General features: G+C 49.2%; 1 protein-coding gene across 7 annotated transcripts in view; it reads left to right on the top strand.

Annotated features, from left to right (window-relative positions):
- The window catches only part of CAMTA1 (calmodulin binding transcription activator 1), a 326,976-nt gene that overhangs the window by 79,576 nt on the left and 228,311 nt on the right, over positions 1 to 19,089 (top strand). For all 7 annotated transcript variants that reach the window (XM_052792793.1, XM_052792789.1, XM_052792791.1 and 4 more), the window contains one exon: positions 2,272 to 2,339. In XM_052792793.1, coding sequence (XP_052648753.1) covers positions 2,272 to 2,339 — 68 coding nt within the window. The remainder of the gene's footprint in view (positions 1 to 2,271; positions 2,340 to 19,089) is intronic.

Genomic DNA, 19,089 nt, shown 5'->3' with positions numbered 1-19,089 from the left:
TGTGTCTGCATCAAAGGGATTTGTTTCTGTAAATGCCTGCTCGTGCAGATCATACGCTGCAAGCATCCAGGGGACTTGGGTGTTAGAGAGGACGTATAGAGAGCTCCCTCTTCGGCATCCGCTGGCACTCATTCCTTGGTATCTCCAAAGCTCATCTCGCTGTAAGGTGCGAGATGACGCAGATTTGTAATGTAGCAACTCAAGGCCATAATGTGGGATGGGCTGGGAATAAAATTCTGCAGACTGCAGCACATTTGGTGGAAATACTGTACTGGCTTTAAAAAAAAAAAAGCAGAGATCTTGTTTCATATTTTTTGAAGAACTTTAGTTGCAGAGTATTTTTTTTATGTGTGTGTGTGTATATATATATATACACATACACATGAAATCAGCGGTTGGATCCTACAACTCGCACCCTGTGTCAAAGCCGTGAGTTAACGCTGCATCGGCGGCTCTTGTGGGGAGCGACGGCCAATGCGTCTTTGGAGCCCAGTGGAAATCTGGGGCCAGACCTTTTTGGCCGTGCAGCGGCTGAATTTTAGCACTTGCATCTGATTCAACTGCGGCTTCTGTAAAAGCACAAGGTTTGGCTTGTCCTCCGGGAAGGTCGCGAGTGTAGATGCTGTGCCAACGACCGGCGTCCCGGTGGAGGGCTGCACCGGGTTATTTTGGTATTGAATTTTACGTGGCAATTAGCCAGAAATTAAAAAGAAGTGTTTTCGGAGCTTCATGTCACTGCTCCTCCTCCTGGCTCACGGATAAGCGGTACTGCTCCCATCGTCTGCTGCTAGGGTAGGCGTTTAAAAATGCAGAGTCGGGCTTGGGAAGCGAGGGGTGCGGCGGTGGATTCTGGGAGAATTTATTTGCAGTGTAAACATGTTGGTCAGGAGTCATTAATATGACATTCACACAACTCTAATAAAGTACATAACACGGAGATCTGGCACCGCTGCAATACCCAGAGGACATTAAGTATGAGTCTTAAAACCAAGAGTATTGGAAACAAGATATTTTTACGTCTCGTTTGGGAGTAATATAATTGCATTTTGTGGCTCTAGCAGATGCTTGGGCCAGCTGGTTGGAGAGCATTGTGGATTTTTTTAGCTTTGGTACTACACAGCTACAACCCTTATATAGAACTATCTTTTTTTAAAGAAAAAAAAAAATCATCTCCTGGTCGAAAGACCCATTTCTTGTGTGCGCGTTACCTTCGCGATGGCGCAGCCTGTAGACAGTTCTGTTGCAGGAGCTCTGGAGATTAAACTGCACGCGTTTTCGTGATCTAATTTGAGGTAATGGAACACTCAGGGCAGCCTCGCTGACCTTCCTGCGTAGCTTTTGCTGTTGCAAGTCTCCCTCCGAGAGGGAGACTCTGGACCTGGCTGGTAGGCAATTTTTGGAAGAGAACCATCAAAACCCTACGTATTTCTGAGTATATCTTCGGGGTGGGGGGGACCTTGTTTCCAGCAGCCTGTGGACTGCAGCCGCAGGGCTCCTTGGCCATCTCTAGGTGTCGGGACGTTGCTGGCGTGGTGACGGCAGCCGTCGTGGTTAGGGACGGTCACTGGTCCTGCATCTCCTCCGGCGCGGATCGCCCTGGTCTCTCCCGGTGCTGCTGGCGACGCTCAGCCTGTCTGCAGCGTGGCCGCCCCACAACCGCTCCGGGTTTGTACCAAGGAAATTGATGGGCGGCCATCCCACGTTCGTCAGGCGTATGTACAAGCACCGTCGTGAATTATCTCGCCGGCGCCGATAATTTCCTGCGAACAAATCGGTTCTGATCTGGAAGTAATCGCCCGTATCATTCCTGCAAGTGGGAGCGATGACTTATGTTGATGTCACCCGCTGGCTTTTTATGGCAACGATTAATAATTCAGTAATTCTCTCTGCAGTGATGCTGTTCTATTTATAAATATTTAATTTAGCTTCCCGTGTCCGTGTTGTCGCTGCCTTCCCCTTTGCCTCCTGACGTAACGCCGGGCTCTCGGAGATGCTGCGGTCACCAAAATTACCAGCAAATTGTCTGCTGTTAATGTTAATGTCTTTCCTCGTTTGCATCTCTTCATTATGTTATTTAAGTCTGGCTTTGGTGGTGCGAATGCAAACGTTGACTGAGCACACTATTGCGGTCAAAACCCGATTGAAGCTGCGACCTAACCCGGGGCTGGCAGCTCCTTGTCTCAGTTATAAAACTTCTCTGTTATAGAACTTTCCGGTTTCCAACACAGCCATGCAAATAACTCTTTTTTTCTTTCTGCGTTTCTCTTTCAGGAAATTGCAGCTTATTTAATAACGTTTGAAAAGCATGAAGAATGGCTAACAACTTCCCCTAAAACAAGGTAACGTTGCTCATGCTTCAGCACATTGACTCATTCTCACTGACGACTTGACTCGCTAATCAATGCGTTGGCCACCGAGCGAAAGCTCCCAGTCATGCTTGACGGCTTGTGACACCAAACTCTCATTAATTGACTTAATGAGCATTTTATTGAATGAAATCAGATTGATTAAAAATGGAACAGCTGCAATCTTGACAGGTTAAAGTTTTAACCCGATTGTTCAGGATTTAATTGTATGCCTTCAGATGAAGGGGTTTGAAAGCCTGTGAGCGAGGTTGCAGGCTATTTATCTTGACAGTGCTCCCTGCAGCCTCCAACTTTAAATAAATAAAAAAGTGCAAAGCCCTCCCCTGTGCTCTGCCTGTTTAACATGCAGTCGCAGGGATTGTTTGCGTTTTGGTGTTTTTCTTGCTGGGGTTAAGTGTTTGATGGCGAGGAGATCCCAAAAAGCCGCATTAACAGACATGTTTGCAGTTTATTATTCAGTAAATGTCATGTCTTCTTCGCGCTGCCATAAATGTTTAACTCCTCCGCTCCCTTGGGAACTGATACGTGAAGTTTCGGCTGCGGATGTTTTCCTGCCGTTTTGGCTGTGTTCAGGCTCGCAAAGTTTCCGTACGTCTCACCAACACAAAAAACGACTCTTGCTTTCTGATGTCGTGGGGTTTTTTCTTCTTTTTCTTTTTACCAGTCCACCTCTTTCCTATTGAAAAGGGCAGGGTTATCAGAGGGAGCCTGCTAGGACCAAGGTGGGAGAAGAGCCTTTTTTAGCATCCCGCATCCCATCGCCATCCGCTGCAGAGACCCAGTGCCAGAGGCGTCCTGGGCAGCTTGTTGCTGGGTTTGGCATTGCCACCCTCTGTAATTAGCAGGAGCAGAAATTACAGTGAGACGCAAGGACCGGTATTGACCCTAACGAGTAGGGCAGATTAATTGCCCGGGTGTTTCGTAGCTCCCAGCCGAGGGGAGGCCGGAGGTGGAGGAGCGCAGTGCAGCGGCAGTCGGGGCACAGAGAGGACCTGCTTTCCGTGAAATAAGGGGGAAAAAAGCTATGTAATTTTAGGTTTGGTTTTGGGTGTCCGTCCCCCCCTCCCCAGTCTGTTCTGTATTTTTTGTGACGTCTTTAAGTAATGCATTTGTGTCCGTAATACCTGGAAAGAGAGACATTTGAAATCCGATTGCTTTCTCAAATGGTTCTGCAAGACCCAAAGCTGCTGTGGTGGCTGAAGGGCCCGTAGGTGGACCTTTCCCGCGGATGGCAGCCAAGAGTCTCACCTTGGTGGGTGCATAAACACTTTGCTTCACTCCCCTTCTTGGCTGCAGGACAGCAGGTAGTATGATAATATGAGAGAAGGCTTTCTTCTGACCTGGTAGTCTAAGTTTTGGAATTAAGGTGACGTAATTTCTTGCTGAACCTTTGCCAGATAAGCCTATTAAGTGGTCAGAAAAACATATTAACTAGTCTGGGTATACACGGCATCACTAAAGATAGGAGATTATAAATGTTTTTGTAGCAGTGTCTTATGATTTTAAGAGTTTGGTTTGCTAAAGGCAATGCATGAAAATAATTGTCTGATTAATATTACAATACCTTCCTCCTGTGTGTTTACACTTGAAAGAATGAGTGTCGCAGGAGATGGAAAGTTGTGACGGCTGTTCAAGGACCTTCTTAAATCGTTGAGTTAGTTTTCCTTCTTTTTTTTTTTTTAATATAAAAATTAATTGGAAGAGTTAAATGCTGAGTTCATACAATCAGGGCTCTCGGTATTACAGAATTAATGACATCGATCCAGCGCTGAACTGGAACACTCCCCCTTCTTTGTTTGCTGCTGTGGGTGCTGCTAATCTCATCTCGGACAATTAATAAAAACTAATTGCACCACTGATGTTTACGGAGTTTCTGAATGAGATGATGTATAGCGTGACCCAAGGAATCGCTGCTAGACGGATGGCTGTAGCGGACTCGGAGAGCGGCCGGACGATGCGCGTCGGGGGCCGGCGGTTGCCGGAGCTGTTGGCAACTGCTCGGGTTACTGAGCTAATGCAGAAGGTGGCAAAAGAGGAAGAGTTTGTTTCGAGCCCTGCCTGCCATTTCCGAATGTCTTCATCTCTTTCTCATAAAGAAGTTCCCGTGTTTACAACACAGTACCAGTCAGGTGTCGCTTTGGTCGTGGATGGAGGAGGAACCCTCTTGCGATGCCATTGTGGTGGCATTAGAGGAGCGATGAGAAAGCTTTTAAAGGTCTCTAAAATGGCTTTTTTATGAAACGTCTTGTTGAATGACTCTAATTGATAAAATATGCTGATGCAAGTGTACTGGAGTATTATTACAACAGTCTTTTAAGCACTCCCGTTTATCAACATAAATTAACAAGTACACCTCACAAGGCATCGACCTTGATGTTTCCTTGAAATGGTGTTTGGTTACTTGATAATGTGCCAGATAATCCACAGCGGGTATTCCACTCAGCAGGGTGAACTGGGGAAGCTTTCTGCTAATGCAGCAAGGCTGAAGTCTCTGACATTTCCAAGTTTAAATGCAAATCGTGACGACAAAAAAAAAATTACTTGACATTTGTGTATCAAGTAGAACTTAATTGTTATTTACATTGGAATTTCAGTGACAAAGCCGACCTTCTTAGTCCAAAAATGTTCTGCTAGATGAAGATACTTTGCTTATCTGTTCCTAAGTGCCTTCTGTAATTATCATTTCTAGAGAATTTTAAAAATACACTTGAGCGATCTGACGTAGCTTCACCTGTGTTTCACAAGTGAGGCTCAGGCCACCGAAAAGACTTGGCTGTGCCCAGTAGCTACAAGGTTAGAGCCCAAATGCTGTTTTAGGCAGTGAGACATTAAGATTTCTGCAACTAAAAAAGTTGGGCAGCAGCCTGCTCCTACAAATCAATAGTGATTTACATACGCTGTCAGTATGCGTTTGGGGGAATTCAGTTTTACTTCTGCTGCCTCCTGGGTTATTTCTAGCATTTTAATTCCCCTCTCCTGGCTTCAGGAAAAAAAGCGTCACTTTTTGGTGTCACGGGCAGGGACAGTAGGCTGGGCAGCATTTCCCACTGAAAAAATCCCAACCTGATAAATCACAGAGTTGTCGGGACCCGGTTCGTAACAGCGGCAACGACAACAAAAACCGGCCGAGCTCCGTTTGCGTGCCTGGGGTGGGAGTGGGAAGGGCTCGTCCCAGCGGGCAGAGCTGGTCCTCGGCTCGGAAGCAGGCGTGGGCTGCGGAGGGGCGATGCTTCGCAGCCCCTCTGGTGAGCCGAGGCTTCGGGGAACCTGGACCCAGCTCGAGGCTGGAGGATGTGCCAAGGTAGCGAAAAGCAGAGAAATAAGTAACCCGGCTTTCTCTCGTCAGAGACGTCGTGTCTTGGAGAGGACTATTGTACCATTTATTCACCTCAACTTTTGCTGATACTGGTCGCTGAAAGCGGGGATGCAGATTACATTAGGCCGGTTAGAAATCACTTTTCCTGATTGAAAATGCACACACAACAGTGGTTGTTTTCCTCTGTTACTTTTTTAGTGATTTTTGCTGGCTCCAGAGTTTTGAAATTTCCTGGGAAATTCAATTTGTTACATTAAATGTGGGCTCGTGCCTAGGCTGGAGCGGAGGGTACCAGTCCGCAATGAGATTTAGAGGGAGCACGGCAGGCAAACCTAATACAATTATTGTTTCAGCAAAACTGCCGGGGGGGGGATGTAAAAGCGAGAAGAAACACGCCTGTCTCCCCTGGAGAGCATCGCCGGGTGCGGTGAGCCCTGCTGTCCGCCCGGCCGTCCCCGCTGCCGGTGCTGGGGGGGTGGGAGAGGGCCTGGAGCCGGAGCTGGGGCAGGGATGGGGTCAGCATCGACCGACCCTCTGCCGCAGGGGGATTGCAGGGGAGGACAGACCCTGCTCCGCAGCAAGGGGCAGGAGCCTCGCCTCATGCCCGTCCCGCTGCCCATCGCCCGAGGAGCACGCTCCGGTCCTTACCTGTCTGGCGGTCCAGCTTAAAGAATGTATTTCATCTTGGATATCTTGACTGGGGGCTTCTTAAAGATAAGTTAGGATCTTGCAGTATATTAATTTTGTATGAAATAATTAATAGTAAAATTAATTGAATTATTCAATTTTCAGGTAAAAATAGGCTCATAAATATTCATAACTTACTTTATTAAGGGGATTTCCATTTCCTATGTCATTAAAGTGAGATTAACTAAGGTTGGGTTTAAATGAAGATTGAAAACAATTGTGCTTTGGAATTCATTTACTGCGTTAGGTCATTACCTTGCGAGGCGGCTCGCTGACGCGCTCTGGGCGGGAGCCGTCCTGCTGCGTTGGGTAGATCTGCTGCCAGGATGTCCTGGCGCTTGCGAACTGAGCTGCAGGCTCCGTGTTGAGGGGACGCTCGTGTGAGCGGGAGGTCGTGAAAAGGCGACCGCCCAGAGCTTGTGATCGATGGCAAAAGTTCTGTCCATCTCCCCTTCTGCTTATCGCAGATAAAAATACTCTTGAAGCCGTGTTTAGACTTTCAAGGCACGTTTGAAAGGGCCTCGCTTTCTCGCGTGGCTCATACTCTCCACGGGATCCAGGACCATCAACCTTAGCCGTGCGCAGTGCCAAAATTTTGGGTTTTCTGCTTGTGTTGCTGGAAACTCTGTTTGCATGTTTGGGGTCGCATATGACCTATTTTTCCTTCATCAAAGGCAATGTGTGTGCTGTCAGCTCTTTCTGGCTTGGGATGCTGCTTGGCATAATCCCTGCTAACTGTGGCACATCTCTCTCTACACTTTAAAGATTTCATGACTCTCAACACTTTCTTCTCGCTGCTCTCAGTATTTCCTACTCTTTTTTTTTTTTTTTCCTTTTTTTCCTCTGAAGAGGATAAACAGTACAGAGGTGGTTTTGAGAGGCATTGATTCATATAGATTTTTAGCCGCTGTGGTCCAGGGGTGTTGAGACGCCAATAATTAATTCCTTTAACAGCTCACCCCATTTGTTTTAACGTGACCTAGCGGCAGGGTCGCTGGGAGCCATCAGGACACCCTGGCCCAGATCAGTTGACGGTCTTCAAGTATTTCATGCAAGCCCAGGCCATGACTGATCCAGCCTGGGCAGATGGTGCAAGCTGGTGCTCCTGGAGAGCTGGTGCTCCTGGAGAGCTGGTTTCCCTTCATATTTAGCCCGCGGCTCAGGAGAGCTGCATCACCGTGGAAGACAGCATCGGCCAAGTTGGACAACCGAGGCGAGATGTCCGTATTTCCATTATGGGTGGGATTCAACTGGCACGGACGCTGAAGGTTGGCTCCTCCAGCCTGCTGATCTCTCCGCAGCTACTACGTGTGTTCACCAGGCTCTGAGTTTGCCACGCGTCAGCTGGGTACGGTTTCAAAGATGCTGGCTCCATAGCTGGTCCATGCAGACGGACATCTTCTCCTGTCCCCGCTGCCCGGCTTTGCGGGGACGGCGGTGCTGGGGTGCGAAGGCTCCCGCTCTTCTTCACGCAGAGTCAGGGGAGAGTCCTGCAGCATCACCCCTTGGAGAGACAGAGAACCCTAGAAAACATGGAACTGTCAGAAAAAGCAATTATCTGATAATAAAGCGATTAAATTATTCAGCAAACTACCATCAGCCTTCAGTGAGGCTTGGTAAGCTTTTTTCCATCGATAGATACAGCCAAGGAAAATACATGGCATTCATTTTTGGACAAAACTGACTTTCAAAATTTGGGCAGGCTCTGACTGTTTCTAGATCAAATGTTACAGGGGTGGGAGGATGCTCTGGGTGTCAGAGGCCGCTTGGTACGAGCAGGTCCCTGCCGTGTCGATGGTGTGATTGGGGTTTAATGGACTGCGTGCCAAATAAGAGAGGAGCTGCCTTTGTCCCGGTTAGAGCAGAAGAAAGGTAAAGATGTGCAAGGAGAGATTTTTGGTTGGGGCTCCTGGCGGCTGGAACCAGACCCGCCAGACCATCCCATATTTTCATGCATTTTATGCTTCCAGTCGAAGGATACCGAGAAGGATGGAGGGTCTAATTGCAGTTGTGGGACCACTTTGGAGGTGCCCTTTTCTCCATAATGCGTAGAGGCTGCAGAAGGGATAGGAAGACTGGTATTTGTTCATACTGTTTTAAACAGCAACAAAATTAAAGTCTTTGTCACATTTTAAAGGCTTTGCAACTTAATTTATATTCTGGTATGGTAATGAAGAAGCATCTTTTGTCCAGGAGGTGAGATATGCAAAAATAACCTTTAAGTTGCTCATAATTAACCTTTAATGATATTCTCTCATTTTTTCCGATACATTCTCTGCATCAAAAACAACGTACAGAAAGAGTGCATGAGACTGCTTGTTGCATCTTAATGGCCTGCAAATACCAGCTGATTAAAAAGAAACTATTTATTGGGATTATTTATTGACAAAGTTTTTTCCCTCCAGGAAATCTGGTGCTGAAGTTGGAGTGCTGGGCTGGAGCCAGGCATCGTGGCTCTCCCCACTCTCCCGTCCTTGGCCAGCAGAGATCAGGGTGCCCAGGGTCCGGTGGAAAGGGATGCCTTGTCTCTGGAGGGCGGATGCTTCGCTTTCCGGACGGGGACGGTGTAACATTTGTGGCAAATATAGCATGATTTAAATTGCACGGTGGTGCGTTAGCAAGCGTGTGCTAGAAATCTGGAATTGGGAAGAGGGCTTTTGCGCCCCACGTGTGTGAAGAGCAGCCGGGAGCCGTGCATCACGGCGGACCTGCTATTCAGATTGGAAGAATACAAATTGATTTGTATAACAACCCGCGTTTGTCAGAAGATGAGGAGCTGACTACAGAGGCTGGGGTTGGGTTTTTTTTGGTGCTGAATAACAGTGTTTGTAAGTAATGAGCAGGCTTTTATCTTGCTGTGGCATGAGGAATAATTTGCTAACCTGGTAGCTGGCGTGCTTGGCGGGTGCACGTGCTGTTCATGTGCACGCTGCTGGGCTTGTAGCGTCCTTTGGTTTCTTTAAAGGGGTTGTGGTCTTCCTGGACGTTTACAGAAATGTGAAATTACTCCTTTCCCCCCGTCCCGAAGGTTCTGTCCTTTGCGCTAGGAGTTTCTCTTTTCGTTTCTGGCGTACCTGAACAGCAAAAGGCTTCCTCGCTCCCGCTGTGAGGTGCGAACTTCACCCTCCCGTTGTGCTCTTTTTTCTTCCCCCTCCCTCCCAGCTTTTGGAATAACGTCCTTTCGCAGTCCACGTGAACTGGTGCAGTTGAGAGGCGTTTGTCACTGGTGGTGCAAGCGGCGCTGCGGGGTTTAATTAATTGCCTAATGGGGGTGATTGGCGCTGCGGCGAGATGCTCGCGGCTGCCTGCTCTCCTCTCAGCTGAAAACCTGTGGCTCTCCCTCCCGTTCGTCCTCCCGGCCCCTTGCCTGCTGCTCCACGAGCTGCTGTAAAGTCCCAAGGCTGGTAATTCAGATTTGGTTTCCTGCAATTCGCCCTCCCGTTTTCTGAGGCATCGATTTCAAAGCCCCACAGGCCTTGCTGGGGTCCTGCAGTATCAACCTTCTCACAAAGCTAATTTTGACTGTCCTCGTACCATCACCTTCAGCTACTGAGGGACGTGTTTTCCCATTTCGCTGCTGCTGCTGCTTTTCTGGCCTTCACCCACGGACTGCTACACCTGCAGTATTCCTTTTCCACGTGGCTTTATGCATTTTCCTGTAGGTAGGTGGTTGGTTTTCCAGGATGCATATGTCCCCGTGCTTGCATTTAGAGGAAAATCTTGTGGGAGACTCCTTGTGTGTAATGTAACATCAGGCAGTGCAGCTCTGGCTTCCCAAGTCCGGTTACCTGCGCCGAGGCTGCTACAAGAGAACGCTGCGATTTCACCTGCCCGCTGCTCTGCAGGCGGTGGCGAGAAGTGCTGGAGAAGTGCGTGAACCTCCTCAGTCCAAGTACGGAGGAGATGGTGGGTGAGCAATAAATACAAAGGCTGAGAGCACAGATACAGGGGCTGAGCTTTATTTTTTTTCTTTTTTTCTTCCTAGTGCTGAGAAACACAAATTTACAAAAATCTGGCAAAGATTCTCCTGAAGTTACACTCGGTTGGCATTCTTGCTACGCGCGCTGTAACAATACTTTACTATAATTAAATTTTAAATTCCGTGTAGAATCTGGTGGGTAGGCAGATGTACCGGTATGTTAAACTTTATGTCACTTAAAAATGGTTTTCAAGTACATCAGAGGGAGACCATCCAGCTGTAAAATTATCTGCTTTATGACGCTGCATCGCAGCTTTGGTCTTTTTGTTTTAATTAAAAATGTACCTTAAATCTCACACCCACAGATAATTTCCACTGTGCCTTTTTCTTTCCTGTAATTTCCTGACAGGATGTAAACCGACATGATTCTTCTGCCAGTTTTTGGTACGCTTTTCAGGGGGAAAAAAGTTTGTTCATTAGGATAAACGCTTTCCCCTTTTCCTTAGCTGATTCGGTGCTGGATTTCCTTTTGTCCGGCTGGGTGCTCGGTGGGGCTGGACTGAGATTGCAGCTCCCGTGTGGGTGTCTGGGGCTGCTGGCTGTGCTTTCACGAGAAAAAAACCCTTCCCCTGGGTTGTGCTGTCTCCCGGCTGGGAGCGGAGAAAAAGGTCCTGCCGGAGTTTGCTGGAGCTGCTGTTTGCTGAGTGCAGGAGTCTTTAATTTCCCACTCGTGACTCAGCTGCTTTACCTACCATCATTTTTCCACATTAACAGATGGCGCAACCTTGTAAAGCACTCCTGGTCTGGCCTGCTGCAGCCCAAAGGGGTATTTCCAGTACAACCAGTAGTAAAAGGCATTTTAGGAGCCGCTTTGCAGCCCATGGGCAGGGTGGGCGCATGTTGGGACGGGCGCAGGCGTGCAGCCCCCGTGGGCTTTGCCTGCTGGTGCGGAGAGCTGTTCCCAGGCGCTTGTGCCCGCCTGGCACACACGAGGCTGAAATGGGCTTTGCGTGCGTTTGCTCCGCCAATAAACCTCAACCGCTTGGGCAACGGCGGCCGTGCTCGATGCAGGATGGAGATCTCCAGCGCCCCGAAATAGGAGTCTGCTAAATCATTAACGGTACTTTTTCTGGGATTAAATAAAAGGCCTCGTCCCGAGGCGTCCCATGTGATGATTCGCTGAGTTCTGCAACGTGATTTATGTTTGGCCGTAGGATTATTGTTTTCTATTGATTCTGAGGGAAATAAAGCAGCGGTAAAAGCCCATCATGAGCTTCCCGGTGGAGTGTGAGAACTGGAAGCTTTCCTGACAGGAATCCTGTTATCTCCTTGGTGGTGACTCTTAAACCGCTGGCCCAACCGGTCTCAAAGCGAGCATCGCCTCGCGCTCCTCCTCCTCCTCCTCCTCCTCCTCTTTTTAGCATCACACGGCTCAGTCCAGCGAGGATGTGCCTGGTGCTGCTGTGATCGCCTCGCTGGCCCCGATGCGTGGATGGGGTTTTAGGGACTTGATGTCGGTCCGGTGATGCTGAAGAGGCTTCCCGGGATCTTCCCTGCTGTGTAGCTGCCGGAGGTGGTCCCTCCCCGCCCTCCTGCCCCACCTCTGTCATGGTGTGAAATTAAAAATTTTGCTCCCACTGTTCAGGAATTCTTTTTAATTCTGAGAAATGAAGTTTTGGCTAAAAATGACTCCACTTACCTGGAAAGCACTGTTTTTTTCCATCTTCTCCAGTGTTCTGTCATCCCGGGGCGTCTTGTTTGCTTGCTGCTCCAATGCCTGGCACTTTTACAAAATGAACAGTAAAATCTATCGACTTTGGCAAAGCTGTTGTGCCTTTTCACTGTAGAGCCAAAATGTGCCGGTGTGTACCATTTGAATGGTTTTTTCCAGCCTAATTTAACAATGCCACGTGCAGCGTGAAGTTGTGGAACAGCGCGGCTGTATTTTTAAAACAATCAAGCGATGACAATTTCTGGAGCGCTGGTCGAGATAGCGATAGAAAGAGCTCCTCCCAGGAGGGCCAGGCACCAGCACGCACCGGATGGACCGTACGCGACTGCAGAGGTGTGTTTGTGGCTGCTTGTGATCAAAACCACGGAACTGGTGGATGTGCTGAATCACATATTCCTCCTCTGATGGAGCCAGGGACCGTGGGCATGACCGTCGCACTTGAACCTTGGAGTGCTGCAGGCTGCTCAATTCCATCTCCATAGACGAGCCCCGACATCGCAGCATGCCCGCTGCAGGATTTCAGGCAGCAGGGAATGCTTAGGTGAGAGGTACCAGCGGATCCCTCGGGGCTCAGCTGGCACCGTCCGGCTCCTCTCCTGGCAGGCAGGCAGGCAGCAGCATCCCTCCCTGTGCTTCGTCGGGGTGCCTGTGACTCCTGCTGCTGCCAGAGAGAGTGAACTGTGCCCATAGCATTCCTTCTGTATTTATTTTATAAATGTCAATGATGAACTCAATTAAGATAAATAAGGCTGTTCCTTCTCGCTGTTTAATTTACAAAATTTTAATGAGACTAATAACATCTGTACTTGTTCCATCTTTTGGCTGGCTGGAAGACGGTTAGCGGGTCTGACAGCTCTCTGCTCAGCTTGTCTTCCAGTAACGTTTAAAAACGGAGGGTTTTACAAAGGCAGTATTAAGCCATCTGGTTTTGTCTATGCTTCATCTTACACCAGTGGAGAAGCTGAGGGAGTGACGCAGATGATGGAAGACCACCATCTTCGCCAGTGAAATTGTTGAATTGTTTTAAGCGCTGGTGTAAAATGCAAGCAATGTGTTTATGCGTCACTTTGAATTGCAGCGATGGAGACAGGCAGAGGCAGGAGTAACGCCTTAGGTACGGCGTCTTGTCTGCAGCCTTCTCTTCCCCATCTTCGTGGGGACGCTTGGCCTGGAGAGGGGAGCCGTGGTCTCCCCTGGAGAAACAGGGAGCCGGTGCTCGCCCTGCCCGCCAGGCTCCGGCAGGTTATTGGCGCTTTCCTCTCCCTCCGTGGTCCGCGTGGCTCGTTCGTGGGTTTGAGGAGCATCCCGGCGCCGTCGCTTCGGTGCCCTCTGGAAGGTGACCATTCGTTTCTCATCAGTTGAGCCTCTCGCGCAGCAAATGGGTCATGCAGGGGAGATCTTCTTGCTGGATAAGCAATTAGCTAAAATAAACTACTCAAAGAACAAATTATGCAGGACTCTCGCTCTGTAATGAATTAATTGACTTTGGTATTTGTGGGGTGTCCCTCCATTTAACTTAACTCTCTCTGGCGAAAACGCTCCTGCATTTCCTCCTCCTCTTTGCTGCCGCAGTGAGCGTACAGGGTACCACAAGCTGATTTACACGGTTACAAGTAAAGGAAGCGAAGCGATAATTAAGAGAACCTTTGTACGCTTTCTTAAGAGAGACAAATCTTCTTTCGGCAGCGTGTCCAGGATCACCTGTTTGATTTGTTTATCTGGGGTGTCATCAGTTCCCTCTGCAGCCTCACAAAGCTCCTCCAAAATAGCCCTCGTGACCCGCAGGCTTTTGCAAAGGCTTTGGCAGCACCGGCGCTTCCGCACGCCGGCCGAGCTGCCCCCGGGTCTGCAGCGGGGCCGGGAGTCAAACCGGACTGCTCCTGGGACGGGGGACAGCCATCTGCACGGCACTGCAAGGTGACATTAGCCCCAAATGTGTTTTAAAGGCTTTGTCTGCATCTTTTGAAGTGGCAGGGTGCTATGAGCAGTGCATTACCTGGGGTTACAATGCGGAGCTGCACCGCGTGCTGCTGGAACGAGGATGACAATCCTCTGGGCCCTCGGGCATGCCGGTGACTCACGAAACGATCTGGCCGAGTTGCCGGGTTTATTTACAGTAAGTAAATTAAAGCCCTAGTACAAATCTTTGCTGTGTAACAGGATTTGCGAGCAGCTAAGAAAGGTTGAAACTGTTGGACCAGTTACCAAGAAAATACTTTGTGTGTTAGGGGGGATTTGGTTCACCGAATAACGCATTGTCCCAGCCGCCAGCACTAAGGTGAAACGCGGCCGAGAGTCAGGTTTTTTCACTGTCTTGCTTCTTAGTTCTACTTTGCAGTATTCCCTTCTAAAGCCAGCGATGCTGACCTCGTGGAGGAGAGAGAAATGGGCTGGGTGGCGAGCTGCCGACTTCCTAGTCATAATTTGTCTGGCTCCTGCCTTCTTGCTCTCCGATTTACTGGTGTGTTCATTTATATACCGTACCGGCGCTGCAGGCTAGAAAGGTTTCATCGAGCACTCGACAAGCACAGGGCAGATGAGACAGCTCCTGAGCAGCTGCCACCAAGACGTCGCTTCTTCCCAGGGACCCACCAAGACCTTTGCTCCAGCATTTGGATCTGTTTGTTGCCATCGTAATCTGCTCGGTGTTTGGAAACACAGAAGAGCTGTGTTCAGATCAAAAGTTGCCATCCTAAATGTTCCAAATTCGGTTATTCTAGGAACTTCTTGGGTGTCCGATTGGGAAAAATCCTCAGGAGGACAGCGTCCAGCACAGCATCCTCAAACACCAAGGGCATCCATAGAGGAGAAGCAGCCTACAATTTGTGGCCTTGGGGGGTTTTTTGTGGTTTGGGGTTTTTTTTTGAGAAAACGGTGTATTTCTTATTTCTTCCATGTCCTGAGCTCTCCGGAGACTGCCTGACCCTTCCTCAGCCTTTGGCGTTAGTGGTGATGCTGCGGTGCCGCACAAACAGCCATGCGCAGCCTTTTCCACTGGCTGGGGCTTTCATTCGTTTTGCATCCTGACCTTTCCACCTCATTGCCCCGACCTTGCTTCTATTTCTGGGAAGGGACGTGCGTACAAACAAGAAATACAGATACCGGGCGCCAGCTGCAGCCGCCCGGCGATGCGTCTCCCTGCTCAATGGCGTTTATAATCCCAGACCGGGTTAGAAGATCTAACCAGCTCTAAATTGTTCGGCAAACGTTTTTTTGATAAATTGTGCTCTTTGGTAACAGTGCCAGTGAACAGTGGTTCATTGTTTTGCGCTCCGCTTTAAATTTAGGATATTAAAGATTTGGAAGATTTTATAATCATGGCTCCGCTTGCTTGCCCTGCCTCCTCCTCTCCCTGCAGTTTTACTCCCGGGCTTTTCTAAACGCTGCTCTGTTCGTTTCCTTCTGCTGTTCAATCCTCCCTCTCATCTCCTTGACTCCTGAAATCTGAAAAAAAAAGTCACTTTTAAAGCCCGCAGTGCCATTGCACAGATCCCAGGTCTGAAGGGACCGTTATATCTAATATGACTTCCTTAATTCTGTCCACCTGCCTCTGCTGAAATCCCCAGCATCGGATGAGATTTGATAGCAGGAGGCTTGTGAAGGTGGCTCACCTCTGCGGGCTGGCGTGGGCGCAGGCAGGCTGCGATTGCGGCTGCCTTGGGCCGGGGAGCGGGAGGGGATGGGAGCGATGGGGAGGTACAAGGGGCACCCCGGGGGATGCTGCGGGGTCCCGCTGAGGGCTGGGGGATTGTGCCGGTGCCGGAGGACTTGCTCCTCGCCAGCTCAGCCAGTAACTGTTTGAAGCACTGGAAGAATTGTCGCAACTGGAAAAAAATCCCATGCACGCATTCTTGCCTTATTTTTGCCATTGTCTGCCTTAAAAGAAACCGCGCTGCAACCTCTGCCTGCTCCTCTGAGCCTGCAATTTGGGGAAGCCTCCTCTAAGAGCGAGGAATGGAACGCGACAGAGTTATCTCGGATCGCTCCTTGAGCTGCCTGTCATTTGGTTGAGCTTTGCCTGTGATCAGGCACACAGAAAAACCATATATGTTCTTTAAAACGCAGAGGGCCCAACTTCTCTGGCAGCCCTTTGCGGGGCTTTGGGCGTCAGGCATGAGAGCTGTCGGCCGTTCATCCCAGGACCCGGGAGGTGCAGGCGACGGACCTGGACGTGTACGCGGCACAGAGCAGGATTTCGTCGGTCAGGCTGTCCTACCCTCACCCTCATTGCATTCTTTTTGAATTACTTTTTAAATTTTGTTGCTGTTGGGCCGAGAGCCTCCAGAGGTTTACGGTGCCAGGGTGGTGCCGTGGCCGCGGTCCGGCTGGGTGCCGGCAGGCTGGGTGCACAACTGGCTTTGCCGGGCTCCGGGCTCCTCAGTGCCCTTCCCCTGGCTGATTTTTATTTTCTTTTTTTTATAAATATGTTTTCTTAAGTGCTCATTTTTTGCCTCTGCAAAAATCATGCAAAAGAGAAGCACTCTGGAAGAGGTCAAGGCCTGACCACCTCTTTTTCGGGGTTGGTTGTTGTTGCTGTTCCCGTGGGAGCTCTGTCGAGTTAGAGAAGTGGTTGTTGCTTTTGTTGCGCTGCTCTTGGTGCTGCTTCCCTGTTAATGTTTCTGCTGAATGGCCTCGTGACATTCAAACTAACGAGCAAACGGTGCATTTTAGATTTTTTTAATGTAAGTTTAGGAGCCACTAATGGCAATACAGTGTTTTGACAACTTCAAAAGAAGTCTCATCTGAAGTAAAAAAAAACAACCACCAAACCAACAAAAACACCACACAAAAAAAAAAACCCAAACCAAAACAAACAAACAACCTCACTTGCTTTCAGGACTTTCTGAACTATTGCCAAGTTTACTTGAAGCAGTTCAGTCTCTCCACCTGCTCAGATGAACATAGAAAACTGTGACGTACAAAGTATTATTACTTTTTTGATTATTGTTATTATTATCTATCAAGTTGGCTCTTTCCTAAGCCGTACTTCGTCAGTGTTAAAACTGTCTCCTGTTTCATCTCTATTGCCCAATTCTGCGTGGATTATCATTTCTCACACTGTGGAGCGTTTCTGCACCGAACCAAACCTCTCCTTGTGCAGCAGATTGCCCTCGATAATACGGGAATTATTTCTCAGCCCCTGTAAAAGCCCCGCTTCGTTAGCTCGGTGACTGGCTGGTAATTTGCAAAGTCACTTTCACAAGTTTTAATACTCTCTGGCTGAGAGTCCTCATAATAAATGTATTGGATCTTAATAGTGTTATGATTCCATCAGAAGGGGGGAAATTAGAGTGGGTAATTAGCTCTGACCTCGGGATAGGCGAGCGCTGGGTTAAGAGACCATGGCGATGGCGGGCAGAAAGCCCACACTGTGTTGGAGGCATTTCGGGTACCGTGTGGCATCTGGACGCCGGTCCCTGCAAGCCTCGGGTGCCGGCGTCGGGATGCCCTGGCTGCGGCAGCACCGGCGGCAGATGCCCAGGCGTGGGTGACCGTAGGAGCGTTCAGCCGGAGCAGTTTATCAGAGTGCTGCCCGTTGTGGCTCTTGGGATGGATGCTCAAGGAATATCTTGAGCTTTTCAGTCTCTGCTGCATTTGGAATGTAAAAACATGGACCTTTCATGGAAATACTCTATATTTATGAAGGCGTGGGAGAAATTCCCATATTGCACAGGCAACAGCCTTCGGGAGAGATGGAAAACGCATGGAGTGCCTTCAGTAACGCAGGCTCGGGATTCATGCAGTTCATTCCCAGGATTTCTGTGTTACAGGTTGGAAAAATGTGTTGGGTTATTTGCTGTATAGGACTGCACTGAGAAGCCCAGGCTTTGCCCCGTGCTTCAGCCTGGGACAGCATCCCAAGGGTGTGAATGGGGGGATCACAGTGACGGTTGTGTCCTTAAACCGGGAGATTCTTCGAGAATTTAATGCTGCTCATCTCAGCAATTGGAAAACCAACCAAACCAGCTGATAAGCAGTTGTGCTGGTAATGCGCTGAAGTGGGCATCTGTTAGAAAGGGGTTTCTGCCTGTTTAAAGGATGTTGGTGCACTATCAGTAACGTATACAAAAGATAAAATAAGTAGGGGCTGGTTTTTTTTCCTTCAGATTCTATAGTTCATATGGAAGCTAATGTTTAATCTTAGTTTCTCGCTGATATTAATCATAGTTTGGTCAAGGTTTAGAGAGTGAAAATCTTGCACAGCGCTAGCACAATTACAGCTTATAACTCAGTTACGATAATTAGATCGAGTCTCTAAGCTTGGCACGTTAAGAAAGCAGATTTTAAATTAGTTTAGGATTTGACAGTTGCGTCAGATAACAACTCGCAGGAGGCAGGTGAGGGGAAAACTGTGGTGTCTGTGGTTGGATTAAAGCCAACGTGGGAGCCCTGGGAGAGGCTGGGTTTCCCTGCACGGGTGGACGGTGCCACGCCGGGCGATCCCATGGGAACCGCGAGGCATCCGACAGGGAAAGCTTCACGTCCCGGTGGGGTCCTGCTGAGCGGAGAGGGGCTTCAAACGGCTGGGTGGGAGGGGAGCTCGGCGTCGGGCGTGTTTTAAGCCCGTATGCTTGTCTCACCCCTCTCCTTTAATTGCAGACCCGAATTATCATTACAAGACCACGGCCCTTTGAGTCACTAAAATAAATTTTGTTTCCCTTGTAAGCGCGGTGGTCCGAAGTGAACTTAGGGAAATGTGAAACGCCTGGATCGCTCTTGAAGTCGGTAGAGATGGCAAATCCCCGTAAAGCCGTATTCTCCTTTGAGAGCTGCGACCCCAGAGTGTTTAGGGCACGACAGGAGCGACTGGACGTCCCACAGCAGAGCGCTGTCCGTTTCCCTCAGGACGGGTGTCTGCTCTCCCTGGGAGCCCGAAGCCGAGCACGGGCTCCTGCTCGCCGCACCGGCGCCGGGACGGCACGGCTGAAGCTGGCGAGCATCGTCCCGTCCGCTCCACCGGCATCCCGTGCTGAGGAGGGGAGTCGTTGCGTTCCGAAAGCACGGCTGCTGTAAAGGGTTTCCTGAACTGCAGGGAAAAACCCGGTTGTTATCATCAAACCTGGAATTA

Source organism: Harpia harpyja, chromosome 7 (assembly GCF_026419915.1).
Source record: "Harpia harpyja isolate bHarHar1 chromosome 7, bHarHar1 primary haplotype, whole genome shotgun sequence".
Classification (NCBI taxonomy): domain Eukaryota; kingdom Metazoa; phylum Chordata; class Aves; order Accipitriformes; family Accipitridae; genus Harpia; species Harpia harpyja.
Note: the sequence above shows the minus strand (reverse complement) of the source record. Positions and strands in the feature narration are given on the sequence as shown.